Source organism: Meriones unguiculatus, chromosome 4, assembly GCF_030254825.1.
Source record: "Meriones unguiculatus strain TT.TT164.6M chromosome 4, Bangor_MerUng_6.1, whole genome shotgun sequence".
Lineage (NCBI taxonomy): Eukaryota > Metazoa > Chordata > Mammalia > Rodentia > Muridae > Meriones > Meriones unguiculatus.
In genome coordinates, this window is record NC_083352.1 from 118,189,786 (window position 1) to 118,208,515 (window position 18,730).

At 40.7% G+C, this 18,730-nt stretch overlaps 1 protein-coding gene across 1 annotated transcript in view; it reads left to right on the forward strand.

Annotated features, from left to right (window-relative positions):
* The window catches only part of Chd6 (chromodomain helicase DNA binding protein 6), a 171,224-nt gene that overhangs the window by 75,322 nt on the left and 77,172 nt on the right, over positions 1–18,730 (forward strand). Inside the window, exons 5-7 of the mRNA XM_060382903.1 lie at positions 1,825–1,974; positions 17,546–17,608; positions 18,423–18,481. Of these exons, the coding sequence (XP_060238886.1) occupies positions 1,825–1,974; positions 17,546–17,608; positions 18,423–18,481 (272 nt within the window). The remainder of the gene's footprint in view (positions 1–1,824; positions 1,975–17,545; positions 17,609–18,422; positions 18,482–18,730) is intronic.

Here is an 18,730-nt window from a genome sequence, read left to right on the forward strand (position 1 = left end):
CCACACTGGTGGGCCACCTTGAGTTTCTCATTGACACTTGCTCTAGGCAGGCATTGGCTTGTAACATCCTGCTATTCACAAGTCAACTCGTCTACTGTCAGAGCAAAAGTCACATCACAGCCTGAAATCTAGAACTGGTGGCTGTTAGTTAACCATGCTGGCAGAAAAGCAACTATATTGAATTGATGACATTCGGCAGAGTTAAAAGTTTATAGGATAAGCCATGTGGTTGCTGGGAATTGAACTCAGGACCTTTGGAAGAATAACCAGTGCTCTTTACCTCTGAGCCATCTCTCCAGCCCTGAGCAGAGCAATTTATATCATGGCACACAGAAAGCAGAGCAAACGAGAATATGGAGCCTCGGTAATATACAGTCCCTCCAGTGACCTGTTTCTTCCAGCATGCAAGATATTTTTCTATCATTCTATAAGGATCATGCATGGAGATGTCCTAGAACCCCTGCATAGATGTAGCCCATGACAGCTCAGTCTCCATGTAGGTTTCCTAGTAAGAGGAACCACGGCTGTCTCTGATATGACTCAATGGCCTGCTCTTTGATCACGCCCCCTGGGGGGGGACAGACTTATCAGGCCACAGAAGAAGACAATATAGCCAGTTCTGATGAGACCTGATAGGTTAGGGTCAGCTAGAAGGGGAGGAGGACCGCCTCTATCAGTGGACTGGGGGAGGGGCATGGTAGAAGAGGGAAGGAGGGGGGATTGTTAGGGGTTGAGGGAGGGCGATACAGCTGGGATTGAATAAATTGCAATAGATTAAATAAAATTAAATAAAAAGTGTGTAGAATGATGATTTCTAAGTGGAAATAAGGGAAAGTTTTTTGTTTTTTAAAGAATCCCTCAAGTTACAGTAGACATTGCATAGGTGATACAGTGAAGAAGTGATAGTAATATGGAGGGATGCTCACAAAAATGTATTTTAGAAAAAAAAGAAAAAAAGAAAAGGAAGCCAAGCACAAACCTGTAATCCTAGCACTCAGGAAGGCAGAAGCAGGCAGATCTCTGTGAGTTTGAGGCCAGCCTGGTCTACAAAGCGAGTCCAGGACAGCCAAGGCTACGCAGAAAAACCTGTCTCAAAAAAGGAATTGATTTTTTTGTTTGGCCTTTGTATTTAAAGTTTGAGAACGTGGAGACATGCTACCTGTGACTAGTTCCCTAAAGTGCTCCTGCTTCTTGGAACCAGTGCTAGGTAGAGGTGGGCCACAGGCTTTCCTGTTTGAAGGTGTCACTGCACTGCTTTGCTGTGTGCTCTGTCTGAAAGTTCTAAGCTGCTTGTTCAGATGCCTCCCTCTGTACTGACTTGCTGTTTGGTCACACTTAAGATCGCTCTCTGCTTTGTAAGTCTATAAGGCTCTCGGTCTAAGTCTCAATAAAATTTGTATTGAATAACTTTTTACACTACATTTTTAGGAGATGTAAATTCGAAAAACACTAAATAAAACTAGCACCATATCTGAGTGGCTCTCAAAGACAGAATTTAGAGGTCACCTCCCATCCCTGTTTCCTGGCACTAGAAGTCTCACAAAGGAAGAAAAAATATTAGTACCATTGATGACTAAAACATATTTTCCTGGACTCTGAGGTTCCACTTGTAGTAGGTCAGGCAATTGAGCAATTGTACCATCACTTTCTCGCTCACTCAGATATATCCCATGCTGTGTGACATTAGTTCTTAAAAGAATAAAAGGTTCCCTTTGGAGGTTGAAAAATCCTGCTTCTCCTGTCACTAAATGTAGATGATGGTATTTGTGTGAAAGGTTTTCCTTTTGACCCACAGAAGCTCTGATGAGTGTGTTTGTCATATAGAAACGGCGCTCAGGACGGCAAGTGAAACGCAGAAAGTACAACGAGGACCTGGACTTCAAAGTGGTGGACGATGATGGGGAAACAATTGCTGTCCTGGGAGCTGGCCGAACATCTGCACTCTCCGCTTCTACGCTGGCCTGGCAGGCAGAGGTACAGCCTTTGCATGATCTCGGCTGAAACGTCACTGGCCTACGTGACAGAGCTATTCACATAGTGGCTCTTCACTGGGAGTTTAAGTTAGATCACCTTAACTTCCGGTGCTGACCCTTCAATGGCTTTCTCCTGTGCTTGGAATAAAGTTCAAACTTTATTCTTAACAGCACCCTCGTGAACATACTCTCCCTGTTTCACTAGGTAGCATTCTAGAGAAATGTCTTCTTGTTGTTCTCCTGCTAAAAAGCTAGCTACCCCATCTCCCCATCGGCAGCCTTTTCTGTGCTGTCTTGCTTTCATGCTCTCCACCAACACTTCATACAAGCGGACCATCCTCAGTTGAGTTTCACATAAAATGTGATCCCTGTTTCTCATCCCAGTGATTGTTTCTTGCTCTTTGTGACATAACGACAGTTTATAATTTTATTAGAATGTGTCTCATCTAGGATTTTTTTTTTTTTTAAATCCTTAGAATGTAAGATTCTTGCTGGGTACGGCAAACCACATAAATACTCTGGCATTCTGGAGGCTGAAGTAAGAGAACCACTGTCTTTTTGAGGCCAGCCTGGACTACATAGTGAGTTCTGGGCCAGCCTGGGCTGTAGAGTGAGACCCTGCCTTCAAAAAATTCCAAAAGGACTCAGTAGATAAAAGCATTTCCCACTATGTATGGTGACCTGAGTTCAATCCCCAGAACACACAGGGTAAAAGAAAAGAGCAAACTCCCACAAGTTGCTTTCTGACCTCTGCACATCTGTCATCTAACATAAATTGGAGCTAGAGAGATGGTGCAATAGTTAAAAGCACTAGTTACTCTTCCAGAGAAGCCGGATTTGATTCCCAAATGGTGGCTCACAACCATCTGTAACTACTTCCAGGGATCTGACATCTTCTTTACTCCTTGGGTAGCAGGCATATACATAGTACACAGACATGCGTGCAGACAAACACACACATTAAATAATAAAGTTTTAGAGCAAAGTCTATAACATAGCAAATGATGGTCTGGATAATGAAATCAAATGGACTCACGATCATGGTTGGAACTGTGGTTTGACAGATACATATTGTGAGCCTGCTGCATGGCCAGAGACTGGGATATAGGTGTAAGCCCAGATGATTCTTTGCTCCACAGAGCTTTGTCTAGTAAAAGAGATGCAGCTTTACGACCACTGCTGTCAGTGCAGCCTACAAGTATGTACTAGGCATGGTGGCCACACAGAAGCTGCAGGAGATGAGCAAGGTTTCATTCACAAGTTGAAGGCTTGAGAGATATTTAGTCAACAGAGATAAGCACGGCTGACTGCTGGGGTGTGACTTGTGGAGTGATGAGACATAAGAACTGAAAGGTAGAAGGAACTGTACTGTGCAGAACCTTGCAGCTTATCTAACACATGTGGCCTCTGTGCTGTAGATTGTAGAAGGTATCCGTGCGTTACAACAGAGGAGCAGAATTACTCTATTTGCATTTCAGTTGCACATACTTCCTTTTGGAAGCATTGTTTAGGAGAGTGGCAGCATTGGAACGTGATGCAGACATAAAAGTAAAAAGAGGTTTTAATTGAGGAGGTTTGTGCCAAGTATCTAGTTTAGTGAAGGAAAAGAAAATGCAGAGTCAGGCTTTGGATGTAGGAGGGGAGTTGTAGCAAGTACCACATTCTGATAGGTGAGCTGTCTGTCATTCTGGAGCCCTGATGCTACTGGCAGAATCTACTGCTTATGCAGAGTAGCAGCAAGGCAGGTACCCATCCTTCCAGACACTCATGTGCTCACAGAAGCTGGTGATGCCTGGCCTTTAGCCACCTTTCCTCCAGCCTAAAGCATCATCATGTTACCTTGCACTTGTGTTTTCCTCGGTCTTTACAAGGAAAGCAGCAAGGAGCAAGCATGTATTATTCTACTGTAACTATTAATAAATGAGGCACCGAATGATCCAGGGCAGAGTTGGATAGTGACTGACAACTCAGAGTAGATTTCATTCCTCTGCTAAGTTTTACCCAACCAGTAAACATGTAGTTGGTAGTTAAAACACTACAAGGGATTTTATTTCCTACCAGAAAACGTTATCCTAAACCATTTATCAGATTTCAGGTATGATTATGACTTCTTGACTACCTAAAGTTATCAGTTGCTATTCTGCCATGATCTTAGAAATTTTACCAAGTCATTTCCCTCTAAGTATATAGTAAAGGGAGTTTTATATGAGGAAACAGAGATAGAACTTGGTTTAGCATTAATTATATCCCAAAACTTCACCACATTTAAACAGGAAAGAGCTATCAGTTTTGATGTTGAAAGTGGTAGTCGTGTAATGTAATGTAATCTCAAGTCTGAAGTGTAGGCCAGCATGCCCAGGTTTTGAGAGGCCAGCTTATTCATAGGTTTTCAAAATCAGAGTCGTAGCTGTTGCATAACCAAATAGTTCCCTCCACATTACGTGTGGAGTTCCTGATGAGGTTTAAACCAATTTCCCAAGCTAACACAAAGCAGCAATGCATGAATCCTCTCTAGGATGCTGGGTAATCCTCAAAGCACATCAAACCATTAAGGAAGGTGAGTTGTTTCTTCTGTTCTTCCAGTAAGACCCTTTGAGTGGTAATGTGGTGCACTTAAGAATCCTGCCTAGTGCAGGCTTCTTTATTTATTTTATTTATATTTTTATTAATTACAGTTTATTCACTTTCTTTCCCACCTGTAGCTCCCTCCCTTTTCTCCATGCCTGCCCCTCCCCCAGTCCACTGATGAGGAGGTCTTCCTCCCCTTCCTTCTGGTCCTAGTCTATCAGGTCTCATTAAGAGTGGCTGCGTTGTCTTCCTCTGATACTCAAGTATACAACAAGGACATTAGCTCAACTATGTTTGTAGCAGCTTTATTTGTAATAGCCAGAAGCTGGAAACAACCCAGATGCCCTTCAGTTGAAGAATGGATACAGAAACTGTGGTGCATTTACACAATGGAGTACTACTCAGCAATTTAAAACAAGGAAATCATGAAATTTGCAGGCAAATGGTGGGAACTAGAAAAGATCATCCTGAGTGAGATATCCCAGAAGTAGAAAGACAAACATGGTATATACTCACTCATAAGTGGATATTAGACATATAATATAGGATAAACATACTAAAATCTGTACACCTAAAAAAAACTAATTAAGAAGGAGGACTCTGGCCAAGATGCTAAATCCTCATTTAGAAAGGCAAAGAGGATGGACATCAGAAGAAGGAGAAAACAGGGAACAGGACAAGAGCCTACCACAGAAGGCCTCTGAAAGGCTCTACCCTGCAGGGTATCAAAGCAGATGCTGAGACTTATAGCCAACCTTTGGGCAGAGCACAGGGAATCTTATGAAAGAAGTGGGTAAGACCTGGAGAGGACAGGGGCTCCACAAGGAGAGCAACATAACCAAAAAATCTGGGCCCAGAGGTCTTTTCTGAGACTAATACTCCAACCAAGGACCATGCATAGATATTACCTAGAACCCCTGACAGGTGTGGCCCATGACAGCTCAGTATCTAAGTGGATTCCCTAGTAAGGGAAACAGGAGCTGTCTCTGACTGGAACTCAGTGCCTGGCTCTATGTCATTTTACCTTTTGGAGCAAACAGACTTTAATAGAATGAGATGTCAGTTCATAGCATCACCCATGCCACTCTCCATACACTCCTCTTTTGCCCTTTCAGTGCCCTCCTTTTCTGGCCTTCCCCATGCATTGCAGGGTGGAGTCTCCTTATCTTTCCTTTGTTATGCCTCACAGGCTGGGTTTAGTTTACCTTTTGAGGATGTCCTTGCTTCCCCTGGACCAGAGCTGTGCCCCATTCTGCTGCCAGAACATTCTAGTATAGTTAGCCTTGTTACTGTACTTTGAATACCTGCCAGCTCACCTTTCTTCTAGCCCAGGAGCTACTTCAGAGACAGGTCTGTATCTTTAAACTAAGGCCCAGGAGCTTTCTTTAGATGAAGCCTCTCACAGCACTTTCTTTCTTCTATTACTGTTGTCTTTATTTGCAGTGTTGAGTCAGCTGGAACCCCTGACCCACTCAAAGTTTGGGATGTGTTTTACCGTTGCTATACTTTTTTCAGTATCACTCATGTTTGGCCCCTTAATCAGATTATAAATTTTTGCAAAACAGAATCAGTTTTTAATTTTTCATAATTTTCACTTAGGCACAACTTTGTGTTAATAGTTAATATATATATATACTTTATATAAATGTATTTAATGAATGAATGAATATATTCAAACTCACTATGTAAATAGCTATGCTTTCTTCTTGTTTTTGTTTGTCAAGAAATATCACTTTGCTTTGCCAGCCCCATCTTTTCTTCGTTTCCTGACAGTTACATTATTTTTCCCTGTGGTGCTCATTCATCCTACTAGAGCACAGTCACTTGGGCCTTCAGACAGACCTCCTTCTGTCCAGTCTCTTGCTACTGTTTGGTGTTGTTTCATCCTCTTGTGTAATTTCATACCATGGCCTCAGTTTGAACCCTTTTACTGTTGGGCTTCTTTCCACTCTTAGCCAGTGTGCTGACTAGTTTTATGGCATCTTGACATATGCTAGAGTAATTAGAGAGGAGGAACCTCAACTGAGAAAATGCCTCTGTAGACCTGGCTGTAGGCAAGCCTGTGGGGCATTATCTTAACTAGTGATTGATAGGGAAGAGCCCATCCCATTGTGGGTGGGGCCATCCTCCCACCCTAGTCTGGTAGTCCTGGGTTCTGTAAGAAAACAAGCTGAGTAAGCTATCTGGAGCAGGCTATGGGGAGCAAGCCAGTAACTGGCACCCTTCCATGGCCTCTGAATCCGCTCCTGCCTCTGTGTTCCTGCTCTGTTTGAGTTCCTACCCTAACATACTTCTATGGTGAACAGCGATTTGGAAGTGTAAGCCAAATAAACCCACTCCTCTCCAAGTCACTTTGGTCAGGTTTTTTCATCACAGCAATAGGAACCGTGATTTAGACATCCTGGTTTGATGGTTTCCTGCCTTCTCATTTCTTCATGGAGTACATCCAGTCTCTTTTCAGGCTGTTCCCCTTGGTTTCTGCTGTCATCCTCTGCTCAGCTGAGTGTTCAGATCACCAGAGCACTCTTAGTTCCCTGCAGAGGCTCTCTGTTCTTACTAATCTGGTACCAGACTGATTACCCCCAATCCTAGGGGAATTGCTGGGATTTTGTGTCTCTTGCAAACTTTCTAACTTCTGATACAAAACTCAACTTGGAACTTTTTTTTTTCTTTTTAGTGTGGCCATATACCTGCTCTTTCATTTCCCCTTTTGTTCTTTGTACTGTTTCTAGATGGGATATTAAGTGGTTATCCTCAAGACTCCTTTTACCCTTTCTTCATTCTTAGTGTCCTCTTATATACTGTCCCCTCAGCCATCGGGGCCTAATTAAACCCTTACCCAGTCCAGAATCCAATCTGTTCCAATCTGTTTAAGCCTTTGTAAACTTGTACTGAACTTGCAGTTACTGCAATACTAAGTATTTGCTCTGAGACATTCTAAGACAAGTATGTTCATCATGTCTTCCTTCTGTGAGATTGCTGGGGAGCTGGAACCAAGCTCACAACTTTTGAGCACTGTGTGGCACTCAGGGAAGACTTGATGATTTGAAACAATTTTACTTCTTTTTAGACCCATCTTTATAGTTAACCAAAGAGAATTAAGTGGCATGGTTAGTCGTAGGAGTAAATGAGATTTTAAATTGAGGGATTTTCATTGAGAATAAAGTTTCTAAATGATACCAGTCTTTAATACACAAGTATGAATTATAGTGGTCTTCTCTGAAGGAAGATTTGAGACGAAGCATTTAAGAGCAGATGGCTTTTTATGGGAATGTTTGGCAGGCAGAGTTAGTTCATATCTGTGTATGTGTGTACACTGACTATTTATACACAACTGATCTTGCGTGTACACAAACTCATGTAGAAGAAAAAGATCCTGATATTACATTTTCTTCTTTGTTTAGTATTTTAAAAATACACATTTCTAGCTCCATTTTCTTTTTATTAAAATGAATAAGAAAATAAAAACGAAAAACCCTGTTCTCTTATATTTGATAGAGTCTGTATAACACAGGCCTAATGTTCACAATCCTGCCTCACCCTCCCAAGAAGGCTGGAATTATAGGTGTGTATCACCATACTTGGCTTGGTTCTTAATGTTTTGACAATCACTTTATTTTTTAATTTTTAATATCTTACCATTCACGTTCATTTATGTAATTTTTTTAGGTTTCTCATTTGGAAATGCTTACACTGATAGCAAAACTCTGAGGAAATTCAGATAAATGAGAAGTTTATAGTTATTTTATTCTGGTAGCCCAGAGACTTGAGAAAAGGCATGGCCAGAGTACTTTTGTTTTGTTACTTGAGTGTTGGTATGGTTATGTTTTGTTATAGCTCAGTGGGTTTTTTTTTTTTTGGGGGGGGGGCTTTATAGGTTTTTACTTTTTATTATTTTTTTTCACAATTTATGCATTATATATCATGATTAAAGCCCCCTCCCTCAATTCTTCCTGTCCCACCCTCCTTTCCTCTTCCCTCCATCCCCTTCCCCTAGTCCATTGAAAAGGGGAAGTTCTCTGTAACTTATCATAACTTATCAAGTCTCATCAGGACTGCCTGGATCCTCTTCCTCTGTGGCCTGGCAAGGCTGCATCATGAGGGGTGAGTGATCAAAGAGCAGGCAACCTAGTTCATGACAGAGGTGGCCCATGTTCCCCTTACTCCGAGATCCACATGGAGACTGATAAGCATCTGCTCATCTCCCAAATGGTTATATGTATATATGAGTATATATACATACATATATATGCATATATGTGTATATATATAAATCATGTATGAACATACATATATATTTGATTGAATTAAATTTCCAGGTCCTTTTAACTTGAAAGTTTTCTATATGCTATGACTGTTTTAAGCCTTCTAAGAGTAAAGTTCTGTGCTTTCCTCATCCATGTATTAATATGCCTTTAGGTTTTTTTAATTTATTTTTAATTTATATATTGTTTTCCCTCCCCTCCTCCCTGTTCCACCCTCCCACCCTCTTTCCCCTCCACCTCAGGAAAACCAAAAGAAGAGAAATATACAAACACACTACAGCCACCAACATCAAAATAACAGAACTAGTAATCATTGGTTATTAACATCTTTCAACATTAGCAGATTTAATTCCCCAATAAAGAGACACAGGCTAACAGAATGGATGTCTTTAGTTTTGATCTTAGTAAAATACTCTGCTAAGAATCTTGTCATTACAAAACGTCTTACCTGTTCTTTTTGTTAGGTAAAAATGAAAGAATATTTGAAGCAGTTGACAGTAAGAAGACATTTTTCAGCATGTATGTGTGTCAGTGTATGCTTCCTGCTAATCTGGACTAAACAGGACTTAACCAGCGTGTGGTTTTAGAGGGTTAGTCCACTAATACTATGGTGGCAGCATAGCGCTAGAGTAGATAAGAGCTACATCCTGATCCACAGGCAGACAGACAGAGTCACTGGGCCTGTCATGGGTTTGTGTTTGTTTGTTTTCTTTTCTTTTCTTTATTAATTACACTTTATTCACTTTGTATCCCCCCTGTGGTTCCCTCCCTCCTCCTATCCCAATCCCTCCACCCTCTGCATGCATGCCCCTCCCCAAGTCCACTGATAGGGGAGGTCTTCTTTTCCTTCCTTCTGATCCTAGTCAGTTAGGTCTCATCCAGGAGTGGCTGCCTTGTCTTCTTCTGTGGCCTGGTAATGCTGCTTCCCCCTCAGGGGGAGGTAATTAAAGAGCAGGCCAATCAGTTCATGTCAGAGACAGTCCCTGTTCCTATTACAATGGAACCCACTGGATACTGAACTGCCATGGGCTACACCTGTGCAGGGGTCTTAGGTTATCTCCATGCATAGTCCTTGGTTGGAGAATCAGTTTCAGGAAAGACCCCTGTGCTCAGATTTTTTGGTTCCGTTGCTCTCCTTGTGGAGTTCCTGTCCTCTCTAGATCTTACTGTTTCCCACTTCTTTCATAAGATTCCCTGCACTCTGCCCAAAGGTTGCCCATAAGTCTCAGCATCTACATTGATACTCTGCAGGGCAGAGCTTTTCAGAGGTCCTCTGTGTCAGGCTCCTGACTTGTTCCCTCTTTTCTCCTTCTTCTGATGTCCAGCCTCTTTGCCTTTCTGGATAGGAATTGAGCATTTTAGCAAGAGTCCTCCCTCTTGATTAGTTTCTTTAGGTGTATAGATTTTAGTAAGTTTATCCTATATTATATGTCTATATGAGTGAGTATGTACCGTATGCATCTTTCTGCTTCTGGGCTAGCACTCAGGATGAGCTTTTCCAGATCCCACCATTTACCTGCAAATTTCATGATTTCCTTGTTTTTTATTGCTGAGTAATATTCCATTGTGTAGATATACCACAGTTTGTGCATCCATTCCTCCACTGAGGGGCATCTGGGCTGTTTCCAGCTTCTGGCTATTACAAATAAGGCTGCTACAAACATGATTGAGCAAATGTCCTTATTGTGTATTTGAGAATCTTTTGGATATATGCCTAGGAGTGGTATAGCTGGATCTTGAGGAAGTGCTATTCCTAGTTGTCTGAGAAAGCGCCAGATTGCTTTCCAGAGTGGTTGTACAAGTTTACATTCCCACCAGCAGTGGAGGAGGGTTCCCCTTTCTCCACAAAGATCCATACTTATCACCCTGCACAAAAGTCCAAGTGGATCAAAGACCTCAACATAAAACCAGACACACTAAACCGCTTAGAAGAAAAAGTGGGGAAGAGCCTTGAACTCACTGGCACAAAAGACAACTTCCTTAACAGAACACCAGCAGTACAGGCTCTAAGAGCAACAATCAATAAATGGGACCTCATGAAACTGAAAAGCTTCTGTAAAGCAAAGGACACTGTCCTCAGAACAAAACAACAGCCTACAGATTGGGAAAGGATCTTCACCAACCCTATATCTGACAGAGGGCTAATAAAGTATATATAAAGAACTAAAGAAGCTGAAAAGCAAAAAATGAAGTAATCCAATTAAAAAATGGGGTACAGAGCTAAACAGAGAATTCTCTGAAGAGGAATATCGAATGGCAGAGAAACAGTTAAAGAAATGCTCAACCTCATTAGCCATCAGGGAAATGCAAATCAAAATGACCCTAAGATTTTACCTTACACCCATCAGAATGGCTAAGATCAAAAACTGTCATGGGTTTTTGAAACCTCAAAGGTTACTCTCAGCAACACACTTGACTTCCAAAAATACCATACCTATTCCAAGACCACACCTCCTAACCTTTCCAGATAATCCAGACTAGGGATGAAACATGCACATGTATGAACCAGTGGAGGCCATACTCATTCACACCACCATACGTGCATGTGTAGTGAGGGAAAAGCCAGAGATTACATCAGGATTTGGGGTTGAGCACCGGAAAGATAGTTTCCTTCATTCCGATGAGAAGGAACTATGGGTTGAAGTGTCAGGACTTAACGCTGAAGACTTATTAATGTATCAGACCAAGATTTTGTTTGAAATTTAAAGTTGAAATACCTTAAGATACATAAGCAGAGATGGCGAGAAATAACTAGAATGAGAGTGTTCAGTCTGGAAAGAAGTTTTGATCTGCATATGTGAATTTGGCAGGCATCACAATGAAGCTAGTATTTAAAATCATGAGTCTAGATGAGATCACTTTGAAATTAGTATAGACCAAAAAAAAAAAAAAAAAAAAAAAAAAAAAGAAGAGAGGAGGAGGAGGAAGAAAGAACTAAGCTTAAACTGGAGCCTCCTGCACTTGATTAATGTAAGTTAATATCGGAGGATTTCTCGTGCCAGTTAAGGTACAATTGGTCATGGTAGGCCAGCATTCAACTATAAGGTGAGCAGAAAAGGATAAGTTGTAAACGCATATTTTTAAAGACATCTGATAGCTGTGGGTGTAGGAACTAGATGAACTAAAAATGGTGGGCAGTGAAGAGCAATTCTTAGGTGAGCTGACAGTCATTGGTGGTCTTTTCTGAAGGCACTCTGGGAAGTGAGGATCAGGGTTGGCCCAGAGAGACTGAATTCTAGATTCAAGAGAAGCACACTGAGTGATTGGAATATATACAGACCTAGTGAAATTATTGAGATGTAAGGCAAGCCCCAAAGCAAGGGATGGCCTGGCTTAGTAAAAATTTGGTGACTTACGTACTGTGGAGCTGTAAACTTGAGTGTGCCCTCTGGCGAAGTACCTCGCTTCCTGTGCTGCCTCCAGATTCAGCAGCTCGTTTGAAATCCTCTTGCTGCAGACATTCTTTTGCCAGCCCTGCATTTGTGTGTTTAATCTTAGCACTCAGGAGGCTGAGGCAGGAGTATCGTAACTTTGAGGCCAGCCTGGTCTACATAACAAGACTTTTATCTTTTTTCAAAAAGATGGATAGCTTATCACGAAGAGTCTCGCTCTCCCTTGAGATAGTTGTTATTTTAACCTTTTCAGGGTTGTAGAATACAGGCTCAACTGAAACTCTGTGGAGCATGCATGTTAGGGCTTGAGAACTGTCAGTCTTTCTTGGTATTGCCATGTTCATTTGTACTCCAGGAACATGTAAGACTTTTTGAAAGACTTGGGGAGGTTGGGATTCCTTTTTGTTCTTGTTGTTGTTTACTTTCTCCTAGTCCTGACCCAACTCAGCTTTCTAGATGGGCTCATCTACCCACTTTCCTCCTAAGAAGATAGGAAACACTGTAATAGACACTATTACTTGGAACTATTTGTTCTTTATCTTCAGTATCCAACATAGAATTAAAGAACAAACAAACAAAAACCCCTAGATAGTCCTAGGAAACAAACTTGGCACAGATACTGAGGTAACCAGAAAAGAACTTGAAAATAACTGAATGACGTATTATGGGAAGAAATGACATATTATGGCAAGAAAAGTTTCCAATAGAGAATGGAGTCTATTATGACAAGTCAACTATTTAGAATTATGAAAATCAATGTATAAGATTCAGAATACAGCTGGGCACAGTGGTGCACACCTATAATCCAGCACTCAGGGAGGCAGAGGCAGATGGATCTCTGAGATCCAGGTCCGCCTGGTCTACAAAGTGAGTCCAGGACAGCCAAGGCTACATAGAGAAACCCTGTCTTGAAGAGAGAGAGACACAGAGGGTAAAGGAGGATTCAAAATACAGCAGACCGATTTGAAAGCAAGTTAGATACAATAGAAGATAAAAATTAGTGAATACGAAGACAGCAATAAAAATTTTCGCAATACAGCGCAGCTTGAATAGAGCAAAGCATGAGAGAAACAGGATTCAGTGTAAAGGCATTTCTGACTGTATTCCTGGGCAGAGCAGCATTTGAAGATAGAAATCACTATGAGTTCTATAAACTCATGGCACTATCAGCCAGTAAACTCACTGTCTGGTGAACCTTAAGCAGGAAAAGTTTATGAAGAAAAATTTTATCTAAGCATATCTTACACTCTGGAAACCAAAAAAGATGACATTTCAAGAAAAAGTTTTTATGGACAAATTTATAACTAATATCATATTAAATAGTGCAATATTTAATATATTCCCTCAGAATTTGGGAGTGAGGAGACAGTTTTCTGTATACTCATTCATAGTCTCAATCACGTTGGAGGACCCGGCCACCACAGAAAGGCAGAGAAGAAATAGAAAGTTGGGGCTGTGCGGATAACTTAGTTGGTGAGTGCTTGCTGTATAAGCATGAAGGCTTAGCTTGGATCCCAGCACCAGGTGGCTTTCAGTTTGTAACTCTAGCACCTGGGGAGAGCCTGGAAGCTCATCGTCTAGCCAGTCTAGCTCATCTGTGGACTCCCGGTTCAGTGACAGACACTGTCTCAAAAAATAAATAAATAAATTCAAGAGCATTTGTCTGATCTCCATGTGCTTACATACATACACATACATACAAACACATGCCAAGACACACCTACCTCCAAAGAAATAGAGTTGAAAGATTACAAAGAAAGATATAAAACGGACATTGATTATAGAAGGATTATAGAAAATTCAACAGAATTTAGAAACCATTGGCATTAATAAATGGAGATTTGACTAAATGCTACATTTAGTAGCATCAAGGCAATATCTAAAAATTTCTTTTATATGATTAACTAGTAACATGAAACCTGCAGGTTGTCCCCTGACCTCTACACATGGGGTCCAATACATAGACACAATAATTTAACAAAATTTAATTACTAGTAACCTAAACAGGTGTAGAAGTACACCATATCCATATATTCAATATTTAAAATGACAGTAATTCAGACCCAGTTAGACTCAGATAGAGGGTGTACACATGGCACATAGATACAAATGCAGGTAAAACACCCATACACATAAAGGTAAGTTTTTTTTTTAAACTAAATAACCAACTTGAGCAAACATAAAGAAATCCAAATACAGCATTTCCTGTGAGTAGACGTCTGTACAGAAATACTGACTAGAATAGCCTGAAATAATCCTGAAAAGCAAGACCTATATTGCTCTAAAGAAGGTTTTGTAACTGGATGGAGTCAGTATTTTTAGCATGAAATATGACTGTACCTGGTTAAATTGACGATAGGCATTCCCAGTGATAAGCTGTCACAACCAAGAAATACCACGGGTATAAAGGAAATGTCCTAACAGCTTGAGTTCTTGGACCTTAGCCAGGCCTTTCTACTTACTGCTTTGATGGCCCTCCCAGGAATATCACCATTTGACCTGTGAAGATGATTTTTTATCATTGCTTTAGAAGCTTTAAAAAACTCCATTACTTCGGAGGCTATGCAACTGCAGTGTTCTCTCTGCTCAGCCAGCCAGGCCATTTTCTCCTGTTCCTGGTCTTAACCTTGTTCAAGGTCACACCTCACACTTCTACCTATGGTTTCCCTATCATCAGAAGTAACAGTTTTGTACTTGGCAGTGATGAGAAGCCAACGCTTAGCCCAGAATGGAAGCCTAGGAGTTAGTTTATTTTAATACACCAAGTGTATTTTAAAAAATAACTTTTGAAGAAAACTAAGAAATGACTGGTCTCTGAGAAGGTGTGGGAGGAGGGCAGGAAGAGACCACAGCCCAGTGCTCAAGGCTCAAGTAGAAAACATGTCCCAACAGAACCACAATGGGGACAGGTAGGCTCAGAAGGTGTGCCACATGGACTGGACCCATGCTGCTGTCACCCTGCAGCAAAAAGACCTAGTGTGGGAGCCTGCACCCTCTTAAGTTTCCTCCTCTCCAGAGAAACTTTCCCTCCCTGTCCACACACTAAGTTACTACTCTGTTCCTTCCCGTCCCCGTATTTTCTTTTTATTCCTAGTGTAAAAAGCATTAAACCAATACATAATCCTACCTCCCTTTTCTTCATAGATCCCCCTCCCTCATTTCTGTTTTCATTTGCCTCCATTCTATATACTCATCTGCTGTAAGGAAAAAGATGATGCTCTTGCATATAAACATGTCATCAGATGTAAAAAGGAAAAACTGAAAACTTGGTAATTAAGTTACCAGAATAATGACATAGTTTTGCTGTGGAGATAGGCAGATAAGTAGAACGGAATACAGCTCTGTTGCCCAGTTTGGACATGGCCAACCATGTGTGCCGTAGTGAGCATTGGAAATGTGACTGGCCTGGATTCAAGTGTGCTGCAAGTATAAAGGAAACACTATGTTTTCAAAACATAAGGAAAGAATATGAAAATGTTTTAGTTTTGTATTGATTCAGTCAGTATATTTAAATTATAGTACTTCAGATATTTGAGATGTTAAATAAAATACAAATTTAGGAAGCTGGAGAGAGACCTCTGCAGTTAAGAAGCACCTGTTCTGCAATCATGAGGACCAATGTTCAGGTCTCAGCATCCATATAATAACCCAGGAACTCCCTCCCAACCATACACAAACACACACACAAACACCTATAACCTCATCTCCAAGGGAGACAAACAGGCAGGTAACTGCTGGTGTCTAGCATAGCCAAGGCTTGAGGCTAAGGTTCAGGGAAAGACTCCCACAAAGGAAATATTCACATCTCTGGAGTATCTCTATGGAGCTCAAAATGAGCTCCATAATTTCACTGCAGTATGCCTTTCTCAGCTTCTCTTAATTTGCTTTTAACTAACACTTTTTTTTTCCCCCTGAGGAAAGTTTGATTTGAGATTGTTTTAAAAATGTTTTCTGTGTGGTTTGGCCTTTGGGATGGTTGTATCTTAGAATGAGTGGACTGAAGTTGATATGCAGCACAAATTATCCTTCTGTAATATTCCAGTAGTCAAGTTGTCGTGGTGAGCATTCTTTCCTATACTGTTTCAAGTCTTAGATTGAAGTAGGCCTGGAAGGTCATAGAACGCGTGAAACCACTGAAAGCCCAGAAAGAATGCTAAACGTAAAGGAGCCCTGACTCAGGGTATCCGAAGACTGCCAGTGTGCATGCAGATGTTTTTTATCATGAGTATTCTAAGATTTCATGGAGATCAGGGACCTAGAAACTTTGGTGTGTGACTAGGGTAGGAAGAAAGGAACTGATTCTCAGTTGGGATTATCAGTGAAACAAGCACTTTAATAGAAATTAATTATTCCTCAGTTTTATAGTTCAAAAAATTTTTTCATGTGCTGTTTTAGTAAACTGATGGTATATGTTTTTTCTACAGCTGTTATTCATGCTGAGGTCAGTAGTTGATAGTTTTATAATTGACATCTTTTGATTTGATTTTAAGGCCCCCAAATTTCTCTTTTAAATTATTGTATCACATTTATTTACTTATTTATTTGTATTGTGCATACACATGCTGCAGTACATGGATGGAGGTCAAAGGACAACTTGTAAAAGTCAGTGCTCTTTACATTGCAATCTTGGGGTCAAACACTGGTTAAGTTTTGTAGCAGGTGGCTTTAGCCACTGTGCCCACCCTCACCCTGAGAGTCTCTTCTGTTATAGAAAGTTTTATACATCAAAATGGGTAAATTTTACAAAGAGAGAAAGTCTCAGGAGCAGTTTTATTGGTTCTTAACTTTACAGCCCAGAGTCTCTTCTGCTTTTATGATAAGGGTTATGCCCAGAACTTAGAACACTATTGTTTGAATTCTAGCCTCACAAAATACTTGTGAGCTTTCTTAGGGAGGCTTCAAGTACTCATAGTGTATGTACTTTTACATTACTTAATTAATTGTGTTTGTCGGTGTGTGTGTGTGTGTGTTGGTGAGTGCACACATCTGAACATCAGTCTTCTTCCACTGAGGCACCTGGGATCCAAGTCATGATGTCAGATCTGTGTCACAAGAGGGTTTACCCTTTGCCAGGCCTGTGCTGTGGCTTTGAACAAAATAATAGCTACAGTATTATAAACTGAGCATCCTTGATACAAAGTGTTTTCAAATCTAAAATCTTTGAGTATCTGTCTACATGAAGCCAGATGAGAGGCAGATTTCAGAATTTTGAATTACAGCCATTCTAGTGGTAGTTTACACAGATACTCCAAAATCTTGAGATCAGAAACACTTCTGAACTCATCCTCCACTTACAGTTTTTCTCTCAGCCCCTGTTTTAACCTTTTTTTTTTAAATCTGTCTTCAGGAGCCTCCAGAAGATGATGCAAACATCATTGAGAAGATCCTGGCATCAAAGACTGTCCAAGAGGTCGGTGGCTCCTGTTTCTTGTGTTTATGTCATGAGTAGACACTACCTCTGTGGAGAAGAATTTGCCTAGAGAACCAGCTGTTCATCCTTGGCAACAGTGACAGCTTCTCAAGAACATTGTCCTTTTGGAGGTTTTTAGGACACTAAGTTCTTAAATGTCTTAAGTGGCTCAGTTGATAGTTTTCACCATTAAGAGCCTAACAAAGGTATTTTTATCCCTTTGTTACAGCCCATTAAAAAGTCATCAAGGGCCAAGAAGAGGCAGATCAGGAATCCTAATTGGAAACAGTGGGGCTTTTATTTAGACATCTTGGGCTCTCTTAGGAATCCCCAAGAGAAAGTTCCATGAGTCAGGCAGTATGTTGGTGCCAAGGTAGATGTTGCTTATCTTTACATCAATGTATATACTTACTTATTGTTGTTTCCACATGAAGAGGGATTATCAGGTGAAACCAGCTAGAGATGCACATAAGTTATTATTCCTGCACCAAGCTATGGTCCTCACAGTTTTGGGTTCACGCCCAGCCTGGACTGAAAGCTTTTTCCACATGGACACTGGAAAGATGGGAGGAAAAGCCCCTTTTTATTCCCCTCTACTCTATTGAATAGCTATGTACCTATTTTTTGAAAACTTTTTTGAGTTAAGTTTGGGTTAGTTGTTAGCTTATAAGAAAAGACCTAGGATAATAGAAATACTTTTTAGAAATCCCTGCTAAAATGAGAGACAGTTATTTTTTGGTTTTCCTGTTCTGTTTTGGCCTACATAGGTGAGCTTCCGGGGTGTGGGCTGATAACTGCTTACTCTTGGTTACAGGTTCACCCAGGAGAACCTCCATTCGACTTAGAGCTGTTCTACGTTAAGTATAGAAATTTGTACGTCTATTTGCTATTTCACATGTATTTGAACTTTATGTGACAAACTTTTTTTCCCATGACACTTCATTATCTTCTATATTTTCAGAAACTGGCCTCTAAGGCTTGTTCTTGACTGATTCAAGTTCACCTTAGGCAGTGTTATTCATTTGGGACTTTTTATAGAATCACTTGGAAAGCTTTTAAAAACTACCTTGACCCACCCAAGACCAATGTTGATTTATAGTCAGAGCGGGCCCTGAGGACTGA